At 44.7% G+C, this 19,874-nt stretch overlaps 1 protein-coding gene across 1 annotated transcript; it reads left to right on the top strand.

Moving 5' to 3' along the window:
* The first annotated feature begins 232 nt into the window (after positions 1 to 232).
* LOC124291938 (transmembrane protein 8B-like) lies at positions 233 to 18,964 on the top strand. Its single transcript, XM_046729023.1, has 13 exons — positions 233 to 364; positions 5,295 to 5,463; positions 6,748 to 6,952; positions 7,359 to 7,486; positions 8,641 to 8,879; positions 9,526 to 9,797; positions 10,173 to 10,396; positions 11,122 to 11,279; positions 15,018 to 15,196; positions 15,705 to 15,974; positions 16,438 to 16,645; positions 17,830 to 18,158; positions 18,950 to 18,964. Exons 1-12 carry the CDS (start codon positions 328 to 330, stop codon positions 17,913 to 17,915), a joined length of 2,175 nt encoding a protein of 724 aa, XP_046584979.1. The 5' UTR covers positions 233 to 327; the 3' UTR covers positions 17,916 to 18,158; positions 18,950 to 18,964.
* The last annotated feature ends 910 nt before the right edge of the window (positions 18,965 to 19,874 follow it).

Here is a 19,874-nt window from a genome sequence, read left to right as displayed (position 1 = left end):
TCATAACCTCAGCGGCATAAATCCCCGAGTTTCATCTGATCCAGAAGCTTTTATCAGTTATGTTCAGTCAGGTAAAAAAGACTTGCTTGTACCGTCACATACCTTGAACTTTACGCAACGTCAAACATGTGTAACTCGATCTTACTTTTTGCAGGACATTCTATCAAGCGATTCACTTAAAATGTGTACCGTCGGTATAAATGACCCTGTGCTTTAGAGCCTCATTCTAACAAGCGGCGCTGTTTTCTGCTAACACGGACGGAAATATGAGTGACAAATCCGGGGCGGCGAAAGAAGGCAAAGGACACAAAAGTTGACCAGACACACATGGAAATATACGTCATATATATCAGCATAGTTTCAGGTAGGTTGGACCGTGCAAATGAACACAATGTCTACTGACACATATTCACAATTTTGTATCGAAATGGAGAAAATTTATGACGTTTGCCAGTGAAGTTGTGTTTACTGAAGATTGATGACGAATTGGTAAGGGACTCATGGTAAATTATACGCTCGAAATTGTGCATATATCACCTGTATACCCGTGTTACTACTCATGTGAGTGATCTATGTAGATGAACATATGCACACGACCTTCTGTTACTGCGAACATCGGGAGCATCTCATTTCGATGAGGGTCTGAACCAGTGGGCCTAAATGATGGAGCGCGAAATAAAATAATATTTTTTAGAAAACATTATATCATCGTATTTTATTTATTTCTTCAGATATACAAAAGAGCTGATCGGGACTAGTCTGAATTATTTCAATTAATTAAGGATGAAACATATTGATATAATTATTTCAATCATTATTTTATAATATGTTAGGACTGACAGTCATTCCATGGTAAGTCAACCATCAAAATGTATATAAATCTATATAATCTATTTCTTTGTAAGCTCATGGACCTAATTAACCCAACCTTTTTATAAGAGACCTAACCTTAGTTTTTGTTGTGAAATAATATTGTGGATCAACTACCAGGATGGCTACTACCCAGATAGCATTCAGGCGTTATTCAACGTTGGCAATGGCTTTGCCTACATTGCCAACGTTGGGCCAACCTCCGAATGCTATCTGGGTATAGTGTAAATATAACTTTAGGGTCATGTTAGACATGTTAAAGGAACTACTGAGGTTGGTTGGTTTGTTCTTTAACGCCGATCCAGCAATATTCCAGCTATAAGGTGGCGGTCTGTAAATAGTCGAGTCTGGACCAGACAATCCAGTGATCAACAGCATGAGCATCGATCTACGCAATTGGACTATGATGACATGTGTCAACCAAGTCAGCGAGTCTGACCACCCGATCCCGTTAGTCGCCTCTTACAACAAGCATGGATTACCGAAGACTAACTGATTACTAACCCAGATGTTCACAGGTGAACTCATAAGGTGCTGCATTTGGGAATCATTGTGTTATTTTTTGACATATCATAGCTCAGTTTAGGTATGTGAAACATGCTCCAAATCATTACTGAAAAATGCAACTTAATATTTTGCTCCACAACTTTGTCTGTCCACATTTGATGATTTACAGACTGCCATTATATAGCTGGAAAATTGATCCCTGCATATCTAATTTTTTCAAAGGATATTTTGTGATGGCGATCCAGTATGCTAAGCTGGTTATATAGAACTGATATTTTCAACATGGTATAGACTGGTTCCAAGTGTTTTCCTCAGCTATGTCAACCTTGTATAATCTGGCAACTGTTACAAAGTGATTTCCAAATGCAAAGTTAGTTTGAATTGATTTTTACCAAGCTGAATTGTGAAAATGGTAAATGTGTAAGATGGCAATGAGCTATCAAATCAAACCATTCAACACAATGAGTCATAGAAGTAACTGCAGCAATAGAGACATGCATTAAGAGGCCTCATAAATGCCAAAATACCTGCAAGCAGGCCGATCCTTTCAGGATTTACTGGGGGTGGGGTGGGGTGGTGTTTCAGGTCGGTACCCTAGTGGTTAAGGCGTTAGCTCGTAATGCTGAAGACCTGGGTTTGATTCCCCACATGGGCACAATGTGTGAAGCCCATTTCTGGTGTCCCCTGCCATGATATTGCTGGAATATTGCTAAAAGCGGTTTTAAAACTAAACTCACTCACTCACTCACTCATTGGGTCGGCTGGTTAGCCACAAGTGAGGGTGAGGTTCCGAAATTGTCAAATGACTCAAAGGTGACATGATCAAACTTCTTGAATGTTCCCGCTTGGAATGTTTGTCTTCAACGAGGGGCACAGTGAAGTTCATACTCTATTACATTCAGTACATGTTTTGTCAAAGGTCTGACCTTGGGGAAAATGTCATTTTAATGCCAGTGATCTCAAATGTGAATTTAGTATCAAACATCAAAATAACTTGAGACAGATTACAGACACCCTGATCTTGCACCTTTAATAAGGAGTATAGAAGTAACATGGCCTGTTTACTTTATTGCCAGTAATCAAGTAGATACCCAGTGATATTTATTGCCCCCAGTCACTCATTGCCTTGTGCAATCAGGAGGGATTGTCTCAAATACTTTCCTCTCAATATGTTAAAAGCAAAACTTGGATTTGACAATTTGTGATTTATTGTAATTAATGTTACGTTAGTTTATTTGCTGACAGACATTTTTATTAACTCCAATCCTTTCTCCAAATTGTGTAAAATTTCCAAAGATCAGAGTTCAGTGATTTCAAGTTGAAAGATGATTCATATTCAAAGCCCTTTTGTTGGCACATCAAATGTAACGTGTGTTTCAGGGTGTGTGTATGGTGTAGAGTGGCAACAGTGAGTTTTACGCCGCACTCAGCAATATTCAAGCCATATGGCGGCAGTCTGTAAATAATCAAGTCTGGACCAGACAATCCTGTGATCAACGGCATGAGCATTGATCTGCGCAGTAGAGAGTGGCAACAGACCCTCCATGTCTACATGTGTGTTTCAGGGGGGTGGGGTGGGTGTGTGGTGTAGAGTGGCAACAGGCCCTCCATGTCTACATGTGTGTTTCAGGGTGTGTGTGTGGTGTAGAGTGGCAACAGGCCCTCCATGTCTACATGTGTGTTTCAGGGGGTGTGTTTGGTGTAGAGTGGCAACAGACCCTCCATGTCTACATGTGTGTTTCAGGGTGTGTGTATGGTGTAGAGTGGCAACAGGCCCTCCATGTCTACATGTGTGTTTCAGGGTGTGTGTATGGTGTAGAGGCTGGCAACAGGCCCTCCATGTCTACATGTGTGTTTCAGGGTGTGTGTATGGTGTAGAGCTGACAACAGGCCCTCCATGTCTACACATCCATGCATGTGTTTCAGGGTGTGTGTATGGTGTAGAAGCTGACAATGGTGTAGAGCAGGCCCTCCATGTCTACATGTGTGTTTCAGGGTGTGTGTATGGTGTAGAGTGGCAACAGGCCCTCCATGTCTACATGTGTGTTTCAGGGTGTGTGTATGGTGTAGAGTGGCAACAGGCCCTCCATGTCTACATGTGTGTTTCAGGGTGTGTGTATGGTGTAGAGGCTGGCAACAGGCCCTCCATGTCTACATGTGTGTTTCAGGGGTGTGTTTGGTGTAGAGTGGCAACAGACCCTCAATGTCTACATGTGTGTTTCAGGGTGTGTGTGGTGTAGAGTGGCAACAGGCCCTCCATGTCTACATGTGTGTTTCAGGGTGTGTGTGTGTGTAGAAGTGACAGCAGGCCCTCCATGTCTACATGTGTGTTTTTCAGGGTGTGTGTGTGTGGTGTAGAGCTGCAACAGGCCCTCCATGTCTACATGTGTGTTTCAGGGTGTGTGTGTGGTGTAGAGTGGCAACAGGCCCTCCATGTCTACATGTGTGTTTCAGGGTGTGTGTATGGTGTAGAGTGGCAACAGGCCCTCCATGTCTACATGTGTGTTTCAGGGTGTGTGTGTGTGTGTAGAGTGGCAACAGGCCCTCCATGTCTACATGTGTGTTTCAGGGGTGTGTGTTTGGTGTAGAGTGGCAACAGACCCTCCATGTCTACATGTGTGTTTCAGGGTGTGTGTATGGTGTAGAGTGGCAACAGGCCCTCCATGTCTACATGTGTGTTTCAGGGTGTGTGTATGGTGTAGAGCGGCAACAGGCCCTCCATGTCTACATGTGTGTTTCAGGGTGTGTGTATGGTGTAGAGCAGCTGACAACAGGCCCTCCATGTCTACAGGGTGTGTGTATGGTGTAGTGTGTTTCAGGGTGTGTGTATGGTGTAGAGCTGGCAACAGGCCCTCCATGTCTACATGTGTGTTTCAGGGTGTGTGTATGGTGTGTGAGTGGCAACAGGCCCTCCATCCATGTGTGTACATGTGTGTTTCAGGGTGTGTGTGTGGTGTAGAGTGGCAACAGGCCCTCCATGTCTACATGTGTGTTTCAGGGGTGTGTGTGTGGTGTAGAGTGGCAACAGGCCCTCCATGTCTACATGTGTGTTTCAGGGGGTGTGTTTGGGTGTAGAGTGGCAACAGACCCTCCATGTCTACATGTGTGTTTCAGGGTGTGTGTGTATGGTGTAGAGTGGCAACAGGCCCTCCATGTCTACATGTGTGTTTCAGGGTGTGTGTATGGTGTAGAGCCGCAACAGGCCCTCCATGTCTACATGTGTGTTTCAGGGTGTGTGTATGGTGTAGAGCTGACAACAGGCCCCTCCATGTCTACACAGTGTGTTTCAGGGTTTCAGTGTGTGTATGGTGTAGAGAGGCAACAGCTGACAACAGGGTGTAGAAGTAGCCCTCCATGTCTACATGTGTGTTTCAGGGTGTGTGTGTATGGTGTAGAGTGGCAACAGGCCCTCCATGTCTACATGTGTGTTTCAGGGTGTGTGTATGGTGTAGAGTGGCAACAGGCCCTCCATGTCTACATGTGTGTTTCAGGGTGTGTGTATGGTGTAGAACAGCCCCTCCATGATCTACATGTGTGTTTCAGGGTTGTGTGTGGTGTAGAGTAGCAACAGGCCCTCCATGTCTACATGTGTGTTTCAGGGTGTGTGTTTGGTGTAGAGTGGCAACAGACCCTCAATGTCTACATGTGTGTTTCAGGGTGTGTGTGGTGTGTGTGTTTCAGAGTGGCAACAGGCCCTCCATGTCTACATGTGTGTTTCAGGGTGTGTGTGTGGGTGTAGAAGCTGACAACAGGCCCTCCATGTCTACATGTGTGTTGTGTGGTGTAGAGTGGCAGGGTCTACATGTGTGTGTGTGGTGTAGAGTGGCAACAGGCCCTCCATGTCTACATGTGTGTTTCAGGGTGTGTGTATGGTGTAGAGTGGCAACAGGCCCTCCATGTCTACATGTGTGTTTCAGGGTGTGTGTGTGGTGTAGAGTGGCAACAGGCCCTCCATGTCTACAGCTATGCCTCCTTCCACTCGGTGACTCCCATAAAGTACAACGTCCCAGAAGGAACCAGTCTGGTCACATGGAAGTTCAGAGCCAGTAAAGAACCAGAAGACTGTGATGATGACCAAGTTGATGTGTGAGTTATACTTATTGTTCTATATTTCATTATCGTTAAATAGCCTAATAGTTAAAGTGTTGGCTCATTACGTGAAGATTCTGAAACGATTCCCCATGTGGATACAATGAGTGAAGCCCTTATCTGGTGTCCCCCACCATGATAGTGATGGAATATTGCTGAAACCAAACTTACTCACTCACTAAAATTCAGTCTAATCTCTGTCAAGATCTGACAATTACAACACTGGAAGCTGCACTGGAAATCTGTGACCAACATATTAAACAGAAGGCTGTGATTTGCTTAGGGTCAGTCAGATACAACCTTTATGTAATGATTCATCAATATACCTTATACACTTGCCGTTCGCAGCTCAGTTTTACTAATATTTTGTGATGGGATAATGAAAAAACCCCATTGATTTAAAGATATAACTGAGAGGACAGTGTGTAAAATAAATATGATATAGAGCAGATGTTATCAAATCATTCACAATTTGACACAGCCTGGTAGGTTTGTTTTTATGCAGGGCCGAAGAGGGGGGGAGGGTGGCTGCTGCCCCCCTAGAATCTTTTTACAGATCAATTTTTGTGCATCCAACTATTGATATAACACTGTTTTAACATGGATGGTGCCCCTTATTAATAAAAGTTAACAACGGCCCTGTTACGATACAGTATTTAGATATACTGAGTAAAATGCTTCACTTACAAATATGAGTCATGCCAGACTGATTGCATGTGTGTTTGTCTAACTTGACCTCTTACAAAGGCTTTGTCTGAGTTTTATGGAATGCGGTATTGAGGTTGCAGTAAAATACCTGATACTAATGAGTTTAATGAAGTTGTAAATAAGATAAACCAAACTACATTGTCTTTTACCAAATGCTTACACAACTCCAGTCTAGTGTTGGGAATTGCAATCATGGCCTCCCCATTACTCTTTCATTTTGCATCCATGGAATAATATAGGCTGGATGTCGAATGTTTGATTTTTACTTTGCTTTACATTTAATTACTCTTTTGTCTGTTTCCATTTACTGTACTGTTAGCTTATGAAACAATTGCTTCCCTATAACATCCTTTTTGAGGATGTTTATCTGTATATAAACCTCATATTTTGATCTAATCATTATGCTTTTAGTGTGTGATTATAAGCTCTCCAGCAGTTATTGATGCAGCAAATACTTAAAATCGATGCTGACATCAAATTTTGAAAATACTCTTGTGTATCAAGCAATTGTTACAAGAGAAGGAAATGTCCATGTTATACTTCCATGTATACATTCATGACGTCACCCATCAGGTACCTCCAGTACGGCAGTCTGCCAGTCATCAATCCGAAGAACGAGACGTTCCCTGATCACTTCTACCTCCAGCGTTCCCATCAACATCATCTGCAGCTGATGCCTAACAACATCAGCGTTCCCCTGTCCGTGTCATGGCCAACTCCAGGGTACTGGTATGCGGTCGCCTTCAGGCCATGGCAAGATACACGCATACAGCAAAAGGTTGGACTTAGTAGCCAGGGGCACTGATTTCCCTGAATGTGAAGAGTGGACTAATCTTTACTACAAAAATGAATTATTACTCACAAATATGTTTTTAATTTTCTGCTTACCACTTTAAATTTACAAAGGCCATGATGAAAAGCTTGCAATAAAAATGCAGGTATGTATAGGTGTCAGAATACAGATGATGATGATGATGAAGATGGTGGTGGTTTGTATAGGTGTGAGTAAACAGATGAAGATGTTGATGGTTTGAATAGGTGTGAGAATACTGATGATGATGATTTGTATAGGTGTGAGAATGATGATGATGATGATTTGTATAGGTATGAGAATGATGATGATGATGATGATGATGATTTGTATAAGTGTGAGAATGTGGTGACAACGATCTGTGTGACTTCAGGGTCTCACCACAAGCTGTGACTACAAAATCTCTTCCTCCTTGTCATACAACATCCATCCCGACATAGACACTGTTGCCATGGGAACAGACACCGCCCTGATTGTTTCAGACACTGGCCGTACTTTCAGGTAAGATTTACCGTCTGTGTCAGAATGTCGTTTAGTTGTCTTCTGTAATAGTTCATGGTCCTTGAGCTGAAACTGTGGAGAGGTTTTATGGCAATAGATAGGAAATATATACAGCAAGATATTGCTGAAAACAAATATAATTTGAAAACCAAAGATGTCATAATGCATTGTAAATATATATGTTGCAATTTCATTTGAAGAAAGTACTTGCAATATGTGTCCTGCTTGTGTAACCCAGAGACCATATATGGTCTCTGTGTAACCCTATAGACTGTTGATGATTTGTTACCCCTTTGTGTCTTGTATATTACAGGTTTTACGTCGGGAGACAGTGTTGCAGTACACCCTGGGAGTCTCCTTGTGTAACCCTATAGACTGTTGATGATTTGTTACCCCTTTGTGTCTTGTATATTACAGGTTTTACGTCGGGGAGACGGTGTTGCAGTACACCCTGGGAGTCTCTTTGTGTAACCCTATAGACTGTTGATGATTTGTTACTCCATTGTGTCTTGTATATTACAGGTTTTACGTCGGGGAGACGGTGTTGCAGTACACCCTGGGAGTCTCCTTGTATAACCCTATAGACTGATGGTGATTTGTTACTCCATTGTGTCTTGTATATTACAGGTTTTACGTCGGGAGACAGTGTTGCAGTACACCCTGGGAGTCTCTTTGTGTAACCCTATAGACTGTTGATGATTTGTTACTCCATTGTGTCTTGTATATTACAGGTTTTATGTCGGGGAGACGGTGTTGCAGTACACCCTGGGAGTCTCCTTGTGTAACCCTATAGACTGATGGTGATTTGTTACTCCATTGTGTCTTGTATATTACAGGTTTTACGTGGGGGAGACGGTGTTGCAGTACACCCTGGGAGTCTCTTTGTGTAACCCTATAGACTGTTGATGATTTGTTACTCCATTGTGTCTTGTATATTACAGGTTTTCACGTCGGGGAGAGGCGGTGTTGCAGTACACCCTGGGAGTCTCTTTGTGTAACCCTATAGACTGTTGATGATTTGTTACTCCATTGTGTCTTGTATATTACAGGTTTTACGTCGGGGAGACGGTGTTGCAGTACACCCTGGGAGTCTCTTTGTGTAACCCTATAGACTGTTGATGATTTGTTACTCCATTGTGTCTTGTATATTACAGGTTTTACGTCGGGGAGACGGTGTTGCAGTACACCCTGGGAGTCTCCTTGTGTAACCACACAGACTGCGGCCTCCATGTCACCGTCTATGAAGCTAACAACATCACTGCCAACACCTCAGTCTGTACTGTCCCTCCATGCATGTACACAGTTGTCTCCCCCTGGTTAGGGGCGTGGCATCATGTGCAGCTAATAACATCTGCAAAGGCTGTGGAGGTGACTTTCAATATCTCTAGCATAGGTGGGTTTCAGTTCACCTCATTCCATAGACAGTCCAAAGTTAACAAGGGCTACAATGTAGGGGTCAGAGGCGGGTCAGATAATGCATTATTATTTCAATGTAATGACCATTATTAAATGAGGATCGGAGGTGATAAAAGTGTCTTATAGTGCTCATACCATCAACCTCTGATTCAAAAGTGATAATTTACAGGCCTCTGTGATATAAGCAGAATATTGGGAATTCAGCATATGACTAAATGGACTCACCTACTCTGTGTTGTCATGCTTTATAATTGTCAGCTGATAGTTTGTGTCTTTATCCTGGAGAATACTCTGTGCCCCTTCAACTCTGGGTAGTCTGCACTCCATTATATTAGACAGGCAAGGATCCAGGATAGAATTGGCCTTCAGTAACCCGTGTTTGTCGTAAGAGGCGACTAACAGAATCAGGTGATCATGCTCGCTGACTTGGTTGATGTACATGTCATCACATCCCAATTGATAGATCGATGCTCATGCTGTTGATCACTGGATTGTCTGGTCCAGATTTGATTATTTACAGACCACTGCCATATTGCTGGAATATTGCTGAGTGCAGCATTAAACAAGAAACCAACCAAACAACCTACCAACCATGATATTACTGATTGTTGATGTTTTGACAGATTGTGATTTGGATTATGATGTCATGGATGGCAACACAACTGACTCACCATCAGACTCATTGTGTAGCCTGTACCCCAAACTGGACCGTTTCCAGTACTCAGACCGAGACTTCCGAGTGGACTATGTGTATCTTGTCAATGACAGCAAGCCACCTGACATATCGCTGACCCTGACAGAAGATAGGTCAACGGTCATTCCATTTGAGCTCAAGGATATCTTGGATGTTGGTGGCACCCTTGTCTGGTCTGTTGCCATGGAAGATAGTGATGAGGTGAGCCATGTACTACCATGTATTTAAATGTCACAAAGTTACTGCATCCTCGGACTTGTGAAGGTTCAATTCAGAATGATCTCCATCAACCCATACTTGTTGTAGAGGTGACTAACAGGATTGGTTAGATGTGTTGACTTGATTGAGGCATGTCCTCATATTCTAGTTGCATAGATATTTGGTCATGGATCGTTCAGACTTGATTATGTACAGATTGACATTTAGCTGACATTTTGTCCTTGTGTTATATGTGCGGTATTGATGGAACCCATCTTTATTTATTTCCCAGGCCCTAAGAGGCAGGACAACTCAAGAACTGTATTGACATTACTTGATTCATGTATCTTTCATAATGATGACATTTTGTCTCCGCAGGACTCAGATACGGAGAATGTCCAGATTTGTGGGCAGATTCTGCGAGACAAGATTCCAGCTCTTCCATCAGACAACCCATGTAATATCTCCTCCCTGTCCAGTAACGAGGTTCAGGTGAACAGCAGCACACCTGGACTGAAGGGGCAGGTGTTTGTGCCGTACCCTGAACCTGGGTTGTGGTCCGTCACTCTCTCGCTGAACTGCTACACAGACGACAACAGCAGGTGAGTGTGTCACAGTGAATGCGTCACAGAAGGTGGGTCAGAGGGGATCTGTCACAGGAGGCGTGTCATGGAGTTAGTGTCACGGAGTGTATGGCATGGGGGTGTCACAGCAAGGTGGTTGTGTCACAGCAAGGTGGATGTGACACATTAACTGTGTCACAGTCAGTGTGTCTCAGGTGAGCCACAAGGAGACACAGTAGGCTTAGTGATGTAAGGCATATGTTCCATTTGCAGAGTTACATGCCTTGGCTGTGCCAGGATCTCTACTTTGAGTTCAGTCCAAGAATTGCCCTTATTACGATCCTTGTCAGTGTAGGTATGCTTGTGCACACCGGGCTTGTCAAAACTACACTTCTACTGTAAACAAGCCTGTCAGGTCAGAAAAGGTCCCTGATACATCATGCTTGCCATGTGGTCAGACTGTGTGCCTGATTGTGTAGGGTTCCTTATTCATGCTTTCAGTCACACGGTTGTCTGGTTCAGACCAGACTATTTACACCCATCATTATGATGCTGGATGATGTTAGACAGACTTCACACAGCATACACTAATACAGACTTGTCATAAGATGTAATGTGCAATCTGGCATCATTCACCAAGCATATGTTGATCAAGTGTCTTATTTTGCTGTCATCAGTTGCTGAGTACTGCTGAGGGATGTATGATATTCCAGAGTTGACCATCCCTGATAGCAGACAGTGTATATCCTTGTTTTGCCCATCAGCATCACCTGGACTCCCTGCTCCAACAGCAGCTACAACATCAAGATGAAACTGTCAACTGACCGTTGTGTGGGCAACACCTGCAGTGGACATGGCAACTGCAAGGAGTACATTGTTGGTCCGTCCCTCATCATCTATTCTACATGCAACTGTCAGGCAGGTACGTACAATGTAGTCTCTCGGGCAGGCTGGTACTGGTTCTTCTGTCAGGTTGGTGTTAGTCTGTCTGTCAAGCTGGTAGTAGTTCTTTTGTCAGACTGGTAGTGATCATTCTGTCAGACTGGTAGTGATCATTCTGTCAGGCCGGTAGTGATCATTCTGTCAGGCTGGTAGTGGTCATTCTGTCAGGCCGGTAGTGATCATTCTGTCAGGCTGGTAGTGGTCATTCTGTCAGGCTGGTACTGGTCATTCTGTCAGGTTGGTGTTAGTCTGTCTGTCAAGCTGGTGGTAGTTCTTTTGTCAGACTGGTAGTGATCATTCTGTCAGGCCGGTAGTAGTTGTCCTGTCAGGCCAGTAGTGGTCATTCTGTCAGGCTGGTAGTGGTCATTCTGTCAGGCTGGTAGTGGTCATTCTGTCAGGCTGGTAGTGGTCATTCTGTCAGGCTGGTAGTGGTCATTCTGTCAGGCAGGTAGTGGTCATTCTGTCAGACTGGTAGTGGTCATTCTGTCAGGCAGGTAGTGGTCATTCTGTCAGGCCGGTTGTGGTCATTCTGTCAGGCTGGTAGTGGTCATTCTGTCAGGCTGGTAGTGGTCATTCTGTCAGGCAGGTAGTGGTCATTCTGTCAGGCCGGTAGTGGTCATTCGGTCAGGCTGGTAGTGGTCATTCTGTCAGGCAGGTAGTGGTCATTCTGTCAGGCCGGTTGTGGTCATTCTGTCAGGCTGGTAGTGGTCATTCTGTCAGGCTGGTACTGGTCATTCTGTCAGGCCGGTTGTGGTCATTCTGTCAGACTGGTAGTGGTCATTCTGTCAGACTGGTAGTGGTCATTCTGTCAGGCCGGTTGTGGTCATTCTGTCAGGCCGGTTGTGGTCATTCTGTCAGGCTGGTAGTGGTGATTCTGTCAGGCTGGTAGTGGTGATTCTGTCAGGCTGGTACTGGTCATTCTGTCAGGTTGGTGTTAGTCTGTCTGTCAACCTGTTTGTAGTTCTTTTGTCAGACTGGTAGTGATCATTCTGTCAGGCCGGTAGTAGTTGACCTGTCAGGCCGGTAGTGGTCATTCTGTCAGGCCGGTACTGGTCATTCTGTCAGGCCGGTTGTGGTCATTCTGTCAGGCTGGTAGTGGTGATTCTGTCAGGCTGGTAGTGGTGATTCTGTCAGGCTGGTACTGGTCATTCTGTCAGGCCGGTTGTGGTCATTCTGTCAGACTCGTAGTGGTCATTCTGTCAGACTGGTAGTGGTCATTCTGTCAGGCCGGTACTGGTCATTCTGTCAGGCCGGTTGTGGTCATTCTGTCAGGCCGGTACTGGTCATTCTGTCAGGCTGGTAGTGGTCATTCTGTCAGGCAGGTAGTGGTCATTCTGTCAGGCCGGTTGTGGTCATTCTGTCAGGCTGGTAGTGGTCATTCTGTCAGGCCGGTTGTGGTCATTCTGTCAGGCTGGTAGTGGTGATTCTGTCAGGCTGGTAGTGGTCATTCTGTCAGGCTGGTAGTGGTCATTCTGTCAGGCTGGTAGTGGTCATTCTGTCAGGCTGGTAGTGGTGATTCTGTCAGGCTGGTAGTGGTCATTCTGTCAGGCTGGTAGTGGTCATTCTGTCAGGCTGGTAGTGGTCATTCTGTCAGGCTGGTAGTGGTCATTCTGTCAGGCTGGTAGTGGTCATTCTGTCAGGCTGGTAGTGGTCATTCTGTCAGGCTGGTAGTGGTCATTCTGTCAGGTTGGTGTTAGTCTGTCTGTCAAGCTGGTGGTAGTTCTTTTGTCAGACTGGTAGTGATCATTCTGTCAGGCCGGTAGTAGTTGTCCTGTCAGGCCGGTAGTGGTCATTCTGTCAGGCCGGTACTGGTCATTCTGTCAGGCCGGTTGTGGTCATTCTGTCAGGCTGGTAGTGGTGATTCTGTCAGGCTGGTAGTGGTGATTCTGTCAGACTGGTAGTGGTCATTCTGTCAGGCTGGTAGTGGTCATTCTGTCAGGCCGGTTGTGGTCATTCTGTCAGACTGGTACTGGTCATTCTGTCAGGCCGGTTGTGGTCATTCTGTCAGGCTGGTACTGGTCATTCTGTCAGGCTGGTTGTGGTCATTCTGTCAGGCTGGTAGTGGTCATTCTGTCAGGCCGGTTGTGGTCATTCTGTCAGACTGGTAGTGGTCATTCTGTCAGACTGGTAGTGGTCATTCTGTCAGGCCGGTACTGGTCATTCTGTCAGGCCGGTTGTGGTCATTCTGTCAGGCTGGTAGTGGTGATTCTGTCAGGCCGGTTGTGGTCATTCTGTCAGACTGGTAGTGGTCATTCTGTCAGACTGGTACTGGTCATTCTGTCAGGCCGGTTGTGGTCATTCTGTCAGGCTGGTAGTGGTGATTCTGTCAGGCTGGTAGTGGTGTTTCTGTGTGGCTGGTAGTGGTCATTCTGTCAGGCTGGTAGTGGTCATTCTGTCAGGCTGGTACTGGTCATTCTGTCAGGCCGGTTGTGGTCATTCTGTCAGACTGGTAGTGGTCATTCTGTCAGACTGGTAGTGGTCATTCTGTCAGGCCGGTACTGGTCATTCTGTCAGGCCGGTTGTGGTCATTCTGTCAGGCAGGTAGTGGTCATTCTGTCAGGCTGGTAGTGGTCATTCTGTCAGGCTGGTAGTGGTGATTCTGTCAGGCTGGTAGTGGTGATTCTGTCAGGCTGGTAGTGGTCATTCTGTCAGGCCGGTTGTGGTCATTCTGTCAGGCTGGTACTGGTCATTCTGTCAGGCCGGTTGTGGTCATTCTGTCAGACTGGTAGTGGTCATTCTGTCAGGCCGGTTGTGGTCATTCTGTCAGACTGGTAGTGGTCATTCTGTCAGGCTGGTAGTGGTCATTCTGTCAGGCTGGTTGTGGTCATTCTGTCAGGCTGGTAGTGGTCATTCTGTCAGGCCGGTAGTGGTCATTCTGTCAGGCCGGTTGTGGTCATTCTGTCAGGCAGGTAGTGGTCATTCTGTCAGGCTGGTAGTGGTGATTCTGTCAGGCTGGTAGTGGTGATTCTGTCAGGCTGGTAGTGGTCATTCTGTCAGGCCGGTTGTGGTCATTCTGTCAGGCTGGTACTGGTCATTCTGTCAGGCCGGTTGTGGTCATTCTGTCAGACTGGTAGTGGTCATTCTGTCAGGCTGGTAGTGGTCATTCTGTCAGGCTGGTTGTGGTCATTCTGTCAGGCTGGTAGTGGTCATTCTGTCAGGCTGGTAGTGGTCATTCTGTCAGGCCGGTTGTGGTCATTCTGTCAGGCTGGTAGTGGTCATTCTGTCAGGCCGGTTGTGGTCATTCTGTCAGGCTGGTTGTGGTCATTCTGTCAGGCCGGTAGTGGTCATTCTGTCAGGCTGGTAGTGGTCATTCTGTCAGGCTGGTTGTGGTCATTCTGTCAGGCAGGTAGTGGTCATTCTGTCAGGCCGGTTGTGGTCATTCTGTCAGGCTGGTTGTGGTCATTCTGTCAGGCCGGTAGTGGTCATTCTGTCAGGCTGGTTGTGGTCATTCTGTCAGGCCGGTAGTGGTCATTCTGTCAGGCCGGTTGTGGTCATTCTGTCAGGCCGGTACTGGTCATTCTGTCAGGCCGGTTGTGGTCATTCTGTATGGCCGGTAGTGGTCATTCTGTCAGGCTGGTAGTGGTCATTCTGTCAGTCCGGTTGTAGGCCCACTGTATGGTTGATATCATTTAATGCAAAATTTTCAAATGGAGCAAAAAACAGTGATCTTCAATACATTGACAAGTCAGCAGCATGTCCACATGTTTACTGTCTCCAGGTTGGCGGGGCTATGCTTGCAGTGATGGGTCGGAGGCATTCACAGTGGCATCCCAGCTGGAGGACATCCTCCTGCTCACACTCAGCAACTTGTTCTTTCTTCCTGCCATAGCACTGGCTCTTTACCGCAGATTCTACACAGAAGCCTTGGTCTTTACATACAACATGTTCTTCTCCACAGTGAGTACACACAGGCCCCAGTCATATGCTAGGTGTAGGTGCCACTCTGTACAAATTAGCAATGTTCAAAAATTGTTTTCTGACTACACTTTTGACAGGGTTTGATGAAATGATTGGCCACAGGGCCTAATACTAAAAGTGTATGTCCATAAGGAAATTTATGTCAAAGCATTTTCTTCTCCGCAGTCACAACGCCATGGTAACCATGGCTACACATGCAGCATTTTCTTCTCCACCTCATGGTAACCATGGATACATTTATAGCATGTTCTTCTCCCCAGTCAGTAGAGAATAGGCCCAAATAAACCTCCATGAGTTAAAAACAACTCCATTATATTTACTGGTACTTAACATTTTGACGGATAACATGACAACTACACCTAAAAGCAGTGTATTCAAGGGTAATGACTGTAGTGTACACAAAACCTGTGGGATGTCAACAATGAGCCTAGTTTAGGTTTGACTGTCCATTTTCATATTGCTTTCCACTTTGTCTTCCTTCTGTCAGATGTACCATGCGTGTGATGGAGACCGTATAGCGATGTACAAATACTGCATGATGGACTACAACATCCTCAGCTTCTGCGACTTCCTCTCTTCCGTCTGCTCACTGTGGTTTACCATCGTTGCCATGGCGAGGGTGCAGGCACCAATCACAGTCATCCTCCAAGTGGCTGCTCTGCTGGTTCTGCCAATAGGAGTTCTGAAGGATCATACTAGTCTGTGGTTGATTTTAGTGCCTTTGTTGTGTGGAGTTGTCCTTCTTGCTGTGTCATGGGTAAGTTAAGAAAGTTTCTCTTTTCATACCATTTTTACACAGGTATTCATTTATGTGATCCAATATATGCAACAGGGTTCAGTTGGATAGGCTTGTGGTTAAAGTATTTACTCAACAGGCTGAAAGCCCAGGCTTGGTCCCTCAGAAGGGTTCAGTGTTTGAAGCCCATATCCAATGTGCCCTGCAGTGCTAAAATTTGTATAAATCCATACTGACTGAATAGCTGGGATCTTGGGCTAGCATAGTGTGTCGGTCATGCTGAAATATGGGTTAATTTTCAATAGCCCATTTCTCCTAACTGCAGCTGTGAGATCAATGGAATGTCACCCAGAATGATATGAAACAGTATTCTGTGAAAACCCTGTTGCCTGAACTTTCAAAGTTTCTGCTTCAATCAAATACCAGAACTGAAGCATGATTCCTCGACGGGGCTGAAGTTTCAATAGTATTGTTCTGGTTTCAGAGCTTAAAGTGCAGATCACGTGGCAGGTGCTATCCTACATGGAAGAGGTATGTGTTCTTCCTCCTACCAGGTGTCGTCATCGCCGGGTCAGGGGCAGCAGTGTTCTCCTTCGCGGAGACTGTGGAAAACTACCGCTATGTCCACAGCACCTGGCACATCTGCCTCTTCACATGTGTCATCTTCTTCCTGCCTCAGGGAAGACGGAAAGGTAGGAATCAGCAGTGGTCATATAGTTGAACCTTGTGGTAAACCTGGTTATGTCGAATTCCTGGTTCCTTTTCAATTCCATTTATGATTATAATCATTTATACTCTGATCAGTAGAAGTGGTTATTTGTTATAGTGCTAGTTGTCTTAAATATATACACATGGACAAAACATCACAACACCTCATATATATCAAAGTATCAATATGTTACCATTATCCATAGCAAAAGAACTTATCCAAACCTCAATTTAACATACTATCAGGATGAATTGACCCTCAAGAAAAAATTAAATGGCAAATCTAAACGCAAAAAGAATGAAAAAATAGTATAATCGGAGACCCACAGTGTTCCTAACAGGCTCTATGGGATTGAGATCTGGGTACCGTTGTACAAATCGATCTTAGTGCTAACTGTCATGGTTTTGTTCAACAGCACCCTGGACTCTTGTCAGACCATGAAGACTAGCCTTCTGTTCTGAGTATATTCATCGAAATGTATGGTACGTCGGAAGGGTCAGAATACAAACATACATAATTCAGATATGAATGTAAAAGGCTGTATGGGGTTAAAAATCATAGGTGTTGTGAAACGTTTTTTTCATGTGCATATTTGGGAGTCCCAACTACTCATCACGAAGCATCCCATTCCTTTGATGATGACCACTATTTGCAAAATAACATCCACACACCCAAACTTTCAACTTTTAACTCACTCCACATATAACTGACTGACCACTTTTGTTGTCACAGTTACAACAAAGGTAGGATGCTTTGAAATACTGTCAGTGTACAGGCGATCCTAATTAACAAGCCCACCTTTCATGACAAGTCTGAGCTGATACTATTTTCATGAAAACTAATCTGTGAAAATTCTGAAACGAGTAAAACAGACAGTATATAAATAAATTAATTACAAATAAGCAAATGAATAATTCAAGTCATTATTGCATGATACTCATATTTTATTGAACGACTATACTTGTCAAGTTGTGTTAAATCCGACTTTTATGATTAATTCAAATCTGGATCATCTAGATTAAGCTCCAGTGAGATCTGTCCACCCTGAAACATCTGCATGGTGGCACCTTGAATGCCTGAAACACCTTATGGATCTAATTACATGAAGTATCTGTGATTTAGGTTTTGTTGACTGATAATGTTAGTAACCTATTGTTGTTCCTGCAGGTGTAGATATCAGTAAAAGTTCAACATCAGAAGACTCAGTGGAGGAGCTGATTGCTATTCAGGGCACTGTGAACAGGATGGTATGACAGTAGCTGACCTTCAAACATTAGTCCGGGATGTGTCCGTGTTCCAGGTACTGGCTGCTCTTCATCAAATACAGAGTCCGGAAATTGTACATATTCCAACTCATGGCAACCCTTCATTCATCAACAACACAGTCGGTGTACTCTACCTGCTGCTAGCTCACTGAAACCCTTCATCTATCAACAGCACAGTGTGTGAACTCTACCTGCTGCTATCTCATGGCAACCCTTCATCTATCAACAACAGTCGGTGTACTCTACCTGCTGCTAGCTCACGGCAACCCTTCATTCATCAACAACACAGTCGGTGTACTCTACCTGCTGCTACCTACCTGCTGCTAGCTCATGGCAACCCTTCGTTCATCCACAGCACGGTCTGTGAACTCTACCTGCTGCTAGCTCACGGCAACCCTTCCTTCATCAACAACACAGTCCGTGTACTCTACCTGCTGCTAGCTCATGGCAACCCTTCGTTCATCCACAGCACGGTCTGTGAACTCTACCTGCTGCTAGCTCACGGCAACCCTTCCTTCATCAACAACACAGTCCGTGTACTCTACCTGCTGCTAGCTCACGACAACCCTTCATCTATCAACAACACAGTCTGTGAACTCTACTTGCTGCTAGCTCACGGCAACTCTTCATCCATCAACAACACAGTCTGTGAACTCTACCTGCTGCTAGCTCACGGCAACCCTTCATTCATCAACAACACAGTCTGTGAACTCTACCTGCTGCTAGCTCACGGCAACCCTTCATTCATCAACAACACAGTCGGTGTACTCTACCTGCTGCTAGCTCACGGCAACCCTTCATCATCCACACAGTCGATTGTACTACCTGCTGCTACTCTACCTGCCCTGCATTCATCAACAGCACAGTGATTGTACTCTACCTGCTGCTAGCTCATTCTTCATCAATCAGCACACAGTCGGTGTACTCTACCTGCTGCTAGCTCACGGCAACCCTTCATTCATCAACAGCACAGTCGGTGTACTCTACCTGCTATCTCACGGCAACCCTTCATTCATCAACAGCAGTCCGTGAACAACTCTACCTGCTACTAGCTCACGGCAACCCTTCATTCATCAACAACACAGTTCGTGAACAACTCTACCTGCTGCTAGCTCATGGCAACCCTTCATCTATCAACAGCAGGGATATGTACAAGTTACAGGTCCTGTGGAGAGAATTGCTGCATGTTATAGCACAATCCTTCACAGATATTTGATAACTTCCTCACAGTTCTGCCAAAATATGATTTCTATGTATGAGTATGATGAACTGAAAGGAATTCTTAACAAATGTGTTTTTCAAGTTTTATTGTGCCAAGTACATGTTTATGATGCTTCCATTGATCACACAGATTGTTGCAAGGGAAATTCAGTTACCTTGATTCAGACATACTTCCACCAATGTGATACCATTCAGTATCAGTTTATGAATACCCAGTCCATTTCAAAAGTTGCCCTTTAAAGTTTGAAAGTTCTTCAGATCCTTGGCAGGATATCTGGTGATTGTTCTGACTTTTCAGTATTTACAGATCTGTGGCATAAGATCCAGAGTCGCAAATGGCTGCTATATGTTTACTGGGTTGTTTTCACTTTTTTACCTATCTTTTACCTGTGCTGTTTGAATAATTTATACAGATGTCCCAGTTTCCCACCTGTGTACAAAATGGAACCCTGTATTTGTGAATAGTCCCTCATACAAACAGAAGTTTCAGTTATCTGATGTTATTCACTGACAGTTTCGTTTTCTTATTCTTCTTTATAAGTTACCAGTCTTTACCTAAATGTAATCAGAAAATGTTGTTTAGCTTGACAGAAGTCAAATTATAGGTTGACTGGGAACTGGTTTAGATTATTGGTGTGGGACAGTCATATTTAAAGGAAGCCATCAAGGGGTACCCATGGGCTGGCAGACCAAAAGTAATATGTGAACCACATCTATGGGAGTGGA

Source organism: Haliotis rubra, unplaced genomic scaffold (assembly GCF_003918875.1).
Source record: "Haliotis rubra isolate DU_JTF1 unplaced genomic scaffold, ASM391887v1 Scf502, whole genome shotgun sequence".
Lineage (NCBI taxonomy): Eukaryota > Metazoa > Mollusca > Gastropoda > Lepetellida > Haliotidae > Haliotis > Haliotis rubra.
This window is presented reverse-complemented; position numbering and strand designations above follow the sequence as displayed.

Excerpts from the sequence above, each read along its gene's own strand:
- LOC124291938 (XM_046729023.1), top strand. The coding sequence starts at position 328 with ATGGAAATATACGTCATATATATCAGCATAGTTTCAG. Across the intron at positions 11,280-15,017 it reads TACATGCAACTGTCAGGCAG|GTTGGCGGGGCTATGCTTGC; the intron begins GTACGTACAATG and ends TACTGTCTCCAG. Across the intron at positions 15,975-16,437 it reads TCCTTCTTGCTGTGTCATGG|AGCTTAAAGTGCAGATCACG; the intron begins GTAAGTTAAGAA and ends TTCTGGTTTCAG.